This window comes from Hippocampus comes, unplaced genomic scaffold (assembly GCF_001891065.2).
Source record: "Hippocampus comes isolate QL1 unplaced genomic scaffold, H_comes_QL1_v1.1 scaffold180, whole genome shotgun sequence".
Taxonomy (NCBI): domain Eukaryota; kingdom Metazoa; phylum Chordata; class Actinopteri; order Syngnathiformes; family Syngnathidae; genus Hippocampus; species Hippocampus comes.
The window spans coordinates 148,544-155,135 of record NW_017805076.1 but is presented as its reverse complement, the minus strand read 5'-3'; the positions used below and the strand labels follow the sequence as shown (position 1 = coordinate 155,135).

The 6,592-nt window shown below is 45.1% G+C and overlaps 1 protein-coding gene across 1 annotated transcript in view; it reads right to left on the bottom strand.

Moving 5' to 3' along the window:
• Positions 1 to 6,592, bottom strand: part of LOC109513079 (NT-3 growth factor receptor-like) — a 68,189-nt gene that overhangs the window by 23,859 nt on the left and 37,738 nt on the right. Inside the window, exon 8 of the mRNA XM_019865288.1 lies at positions 5,895 to 6,007. Coding sequence (XP_019720847.1) covers positions 5,895 to 6,007 — 113 coding nt within the window. The remainder of the gene's footprint in view (positions 1 to 5,894; positions 6,008 to 6,592) is intronic.

Below are 6,592 nucleotides of genomic sequence, written 5' to 3'. Positions count from 1 at the left end.
TTCTGCAGCAACGGCGACGAAAACAAAATTATGAAGTAGACTGGACATAAACCACACACTTGAGGTGTCATTGTCTCCTATTACCCTGAGATGGGACCGTCTGGTTGCAGAAAATCAAGCTTGGTGCTGTGGTGAGTCGTCATTTTCATGCACTTTGAATTTGCGTTGTATCGTGTTTTGAAGACATTAAACATTGCCATAGCGATCGGAGTGTTGCGGCCAGATTAGACGCTCCTTGTGTTTATTATTATATTTCGAAAATGCCACCATTTTCATGCAGCTCATACCATATTATTTTGTTGTATTATTTCCGCCACACCTTAAATGCCGGTCCCTGAAAATATTGTCTGACATAAACCGGTCCGTGGGGCAAAAAAGGTTGGGGGCCCCTGCTGTATCGCACAGAAAAAACCCAAGAAAATAAAAAAGGCAGTTTCTAAATGCCAATTTAATTTATTAAGGCACAAAAAAGAATCTAAACCTACCTGTTCCTATGTGAAAATGTAATTGCCCCCTGAACCTACGAATTGGTTGTGCCACCCTGAGCAGCAATAACTGAAATCATGTGTTTGAGATAATTGGTGATAAGTCATTCACATTGCTGTGGAGGAATTCTGGCCCACTCTTCTTCACAGAATTTCTTCTACTCCACCATATCGGAGGGTTTTCTCGCATAAACTGCCCGTTTAAGGTCGCACCACAGCATCCCAATTGGATATAAATCCAGACTTTAACTTGGCCACTTCAAAACCTGATTTTTATTTGCTTGAGCCATTCAGAGGTGGAATTGCTGGTGTGTTTCGGATCGTCCTGTTGCATGATCTAAGTGGGCTTGCATTTGAGAGCGCAAACTGATGGTTGGACGTTCACCGTCTGTCACGATTCTGTTTTTGTTTACATTACATTTGGTGTTGTGTCATGGTTTACTTTGCTCATTTGCTTCTGTGTTCCTCGTATCGTTTTGTTTCCACCTGTTCTTGCCATCCGGATCCCTTCTATTAAACAATCAGCTCCCTCAATCCTTTGTGTCTTGTCCAGGTGTTCCGTGTTTTCTCGTCAGTTTGCTTGTATTTCGTTGCCAGTTCTCTGTACGTCTTTGTCACATCATTGTTGCTGTCATGTTGTTTTGTTTTACTGTCACGGGTTTTTGTTTGTTTGTTACTTTGGCTTATTGGGGGTTTTCAGGACTTTGTGTTTTGGATTTATTTTCTCCAGTGTACCCCTGAAAGTGTTTCTTTTATAATACATGAATATTTTGTTCAGTTCTCCCTGGTTCTCCTGCCTCTCTGCTTTTTTGGGTACACTGCCATCACATGCAACATGACACCTTCAGGATTTTCTGGTTGACACAATTCATTATCCCATAAATCATAGCAAGTTGCCTTGGTCCTGAGGTAGCAATGCAGACCGAGACCATCACACTGCTACCACGATGCTTTACTGTTGGCATGAGGTTCTTTTTGTCAAATGCCTTGCCATTTTTACCGCAAATGTAACGGGCCTCACATCTTCCAAAACGTTACATTTTTGACTCATCAGTCCACGTTATGTTTTTCCTAAGGTCTTGAGGATTATCAATCAATATGTCTTTTGGCAATCTGAGATAACCCTTTGTGTTCTTTTTGGACAGCAGTGGTTTTCACCTGGGAACTCTCCCATGGTTGCTATTTTTGTCCAGTGTCTTTCTTTTGGTAGCGTTGTGAACACTGACCTGAACTGAGGCCAGCAAGGTCAGGAGTTCTTAAGATATAGTTCTACGGTCTTTTGCAACCTCCTGGATGAGTTGTCATTACACTCTTGGAGTAATTTTAGTTGGTCGACCACTCTCAGGAATCTTTGCCACTGTTCCCAGTTTTCTCTGTTTGTGGTTCATGGCTCTGACAGTAGTTCTGCTGCAGTAGGTCTGCACCGATCCACCTGTCGATCTCATGTTCCCTCCTGCCCTCACTCGCGAACAAGTCCCCAAGATACGTAACCCATGTGTTACAATTTCTACAATTTTTGTAGATTTTTGCGTATTGTCATCTTTAAATCAAAGACAAAGCATAAAAATTGTGTGATATGAAATATTCCAATTCATGTTTTATTTATATAGATTTATATTTATGTTTTGGTCAAAGCACAATACCGCTTTTATTGTCCATAGAGGGCAAAAATACAAAGAATAAAATAAGAACTATATGTGTATGTATAGCACTGATGCCACTGAACATGTCGAGTGGTTGAAAGTAAAATAAATATTCAGGAATAATACTTTTACAATTTTTGTAAAATTGTATGTTGCGTTATATAAACTTATTTACATCGACTGCAGCACATGGGTAAACTCCTCCACTTGGGGCAAGATCTCCTCTCCTCCCCGACCCGGCCAGGGCACTCCACCCTTTTCCGACTGAGGACCATTGATTCAAATTTAGAGGTGCTGATTTTCATCCCAACGGCTTCACACTCGGCTGCAAAACTCTCCAGTGAGAGTTGGAGAGCCCTGCTTGAAGAAGCCAACAGTACCACATCATCTGGAAAAAAACAGAGATGCAGAATTGAGGCCACCAAACCGGACCCCCTCAACACCTCGGCTGCGCCTAGAAATTCTGTCCATAAAGGTTGCGAACAGAATCGGCGACAAAGGGCAGCCTTGGAGCAGTCCAACCCTCACTGGAAACAATTCTGATTTACTGACGGCAATACGAACCAAACTCTGACATCGGTGGGATAAGGACCAAACAGCCCATATCAGGGGGTTCGGTAACTCATGTCCCCGAAGCACCCCCCACAGAACTCCCCGAGGGCCACGGTTGAACGCCTTCTCCAAGTCCACAAAGCAGATGTAGACTGGTTGGGTGAGTTCCCATGTACCCTCGAGGACCCTGCTAATGGTGTAGAGCTGGTCCACTGTTCCACGGCCGGGCCGAAAACCACACTGCTCCTCCTGAATCTGGGGAACGAGTTCCTGACGGACCCTCCTCTCCAGCACCCCTGAATAGACCTTACCAGGGAGACAGAGGAGTGTGATCCCTCTGTAGTCGGAACACACCCTCCGGTCTCCCTTTTTAAACAGAGGGTCCACCACCCCGGTCTGCCAATCCAGAGGCACTCTCCCTGATGATCACGCGATGTTGCACAAACATGTCAACCAGGACAGCCCCACAACATCCAGTACCTTGAAGAACTCCGGGCGGATCTCATCCACCACTTTGCAACCGAGGAGCTTTTTAACCACATCGGTGACTTCAACCACAGAGAGGGGAGAGCCCACCTCAGAGTACTCAAACTCTGCTTCCTCTAAGGAAGGTGTGTTGGTGAGGTTGAGTAGGTCTTCAAAGTACTCTTCCCACCGACTCACAATGGCCCAAGTCGAGGTCAGCAGCACCCCATCCCTACTGCACACAGTGTTAATGGTGCACTGCTTCCCCCTCCTGAGATATCAGATGGTGGATCAGAATTTCCTTGAAGCCATCCGGAAGTCGGCTTCCATGGCCTCACCGAAGTCTTCCCATACCCGAATTTTTGCCTCGGCGACCACTGAAGCTGCATTCCGCTTAGCCAGTTGATATCCATCAGCTGCCCCTGAAGTACCACAGGCCATAAAGGCCCGATAGAACTCCTTCTTCAGCTTGACGGCATCCCTTACTGCTGGTGTCCACAAGCAAGTTCGGGGGTTGCCGCCATGACATGCACCGACCACCTACGACCACAACTCAGATTGGCCGCCTCAACAATAGAGGCGCGGAACATGGTCCACTCGGACTTAATGTCCCCCGCCTCCCCCGGGACGTGGGAAAACCTCTGCTGGAGGTGGGAGTTGAAGTTCCTTCTGACGGGGGATTCCGCCAGACGCAAACAAATCATCACAATATGTATCATCCCCCACCATCGGTGCCAACTCACCACCAGGGGGTGATCAGTTGACAGCTTTGCCCCCGTCTTTACCCGAGTGGCCAAAACATGCGGTCTCAAATCCGATGATACAACTACAAAGTCAATCATCGAACTGCGGCTAAGTGTGTCCTGGTGCCAAGTCCAGAAATGGATACCCATATGTTTGAACATGGTGTTCATTATGGACAATTCCTGACGAGCCCAGAAGTCCAATAACAAAACACCGCTCGAGTTCTGATCGGGGCATCCGTTCCTCCCAATCACACCCTTCGAGGTCTCACGGTCATTACCCACTTGAGCATTGAAGTCCCCCAGCAGAACAAAGGAGTCCCCAGCAGGAGTCCTCTCCAGCACACCCTCCAAGGACTGCAAAATGGGTGGGTGTGCTGAGCTGCTGTTGGGTGCATATGCACAAACAACAGTCAGGACCTGTCCCCGCACTCGAAGGCGACCCTCTCGTCCACCGGTGTGAACCCCAATGTATAGGCACTGAGCCAGGGGGCAATGAGTATGCCCACACCTGCTCTATGCCTCTCACCATGGGCAACTCCAGAGTGGAAGAGAGTCCAACCCCTCTCAATAGAACTGGTACCAGAGCCCAGGCTGTGTGTGGAGGCAAGTTCGACTATATTCAGTCGGAACTTCTCAACTTCGCACACCAGCTTAGGCTCCTTCCCTGCAAGAGAGGTGACATTCCACGTCCCTAGAGCTAACTTCTGTCGCCGAGGATTGGACTGACAAGGTCCCTGCCTTCGGCTGTCGCCCAGCGCACATTGCACCCGACCCCTTTGGTTCCTCCCATAGGTGGTTAGCCCATGGGAAGAGGGACCCACATTGCTTTTTCAGGCTGAGCCCGGCCGGGCCACATAGGTGTAGGCTCGGCCACCAGGCGCTCGCCAACGAGCCCCACCTCAAGGCCTGGCTCAAGAGATGGGCCCCAGTGACCTGCGTCCGAGCAAGGGAAACTCAGATCTATTTATCTTATCCATCATAAGGGGTCTGTTGAGCCGTACTTTGTCTGGTCCCTCACCTCGGACCTGTTTGCCATGGGTGACCGTGCCAGGGGCATAAAGCCCCAGACAACTTCGCTCCGAGCAACATTGGGACATACAAACCCCTCCACCACGATAAATTGATGGCTCACGGAAAGGCACCTATCGCCAATTTTTTTTTTCTTTTCTCCCTTGGTAAATGAAATCATCATTGAGAAACTGCATTTCATATTTCCTTTGGTAGTCTCTGCGTGATATTGAAATTGGTTTGATGAACTGAAACCTTTGTGTGTGATAAATGACGCAAAGAACACAGTAATCAGGAAGGGGGCAAATACTTTTTCACCACACTGTAATCATTACTCTCTCCATATTAGATATGAATTCGGACACATCTTAGACTATGTGCCTCAGATATGACTTAATTAATAATTTTAGCTTTCATTAAGGTTCGTGTTTTCCAACCTATGTAGCCATGGCACATATTTTGCGTCAGGAAAACCTCATGGAAAAACAAAAACAAAAAAAGGAAACACACTGAAATAATTATCGTGTTTCAGTTTAGTCACACATGTACTTCGTGTAAAATTTATTTCGGCATGTGTAGTTGAACACACAGCTGATTTTAGTTGCAGGGAGCCATGACTTATGTTGTATGAATGGCAACAAATGGAGTTGTAGCTTTTGCCATCCAATTGAAGAGAAGTTATTTGTTATGCCTGCCACTATATGCCACTGGCATTAAAAATAAATAACTAAAGAAAAATACAATAATAATCATAATAACAATAGACATTACAAGTAATGCAATGAACACACTTTCACATCGAACTACAAGACAAGTGATTATTTTTAACAACGCATCCGTAGGTGACCCTAAAACTGTGAGCACCATACCGAGAATCGAACCAAACCTTGGATTTCTGAACCGTTCCATCTCTAATTTACATAACAAAAACATAAAACTACTATGTTGCTGACATAGGACATTGAGTCATTCCACTGAAAGATAAAGCAGAGAACCTTGTTGTTGTGGAACCATCTTAATTTTGGGTGGGGTGAACCTCTAACTTGGAATTCTATGCAGGTGTCATGGTGACGCACTGGCTTCTTCAGCTTTATAATAGCAGGACAAACTAAAAAAAAAGACAGATGGCCATTGCTTAATCTGTAACAAACATTTAAAGAAATTATGAAAACCTTAATATGCTGTACATCAAATACATCAGTGTTTCCCAACCTTCAGTGAGCCAAGGCACATTTTTTTTAAGTTAAAAAAAAATAATTGCACGGCGCACCACCAAACAAAATTGTCACAAAGAGAGGATACATATGTCACGTTCATACTTTTTGACAGCTAATAGAATATAATTTATTTGTTCTTTCTGTTTCACTTTCACTGTAAGTTGCTGGCATAGATAGATGGACAAAGATACATGATTTGTTATGAATAAATAACTTTCTCACCAATTAGGTGAAATTTGTTCAGTTGCCACGACACACGTACTGTGTGCCGCGGCAGTACTCATAGCTCACAGTACTCATAGCACACTAAGGTGCCCTGGCACCTGTGGTTTCTCATTTATATATATATATATATATATATATATATGTGTATATATATATACATACAGTGGCGGACCCTGAGGGCCAGCAAGGCCTTCTCTGCTGGCCTAAACATTCTCAGAAAAGTAAATTTACTTTTCTGAGAATAACATAAA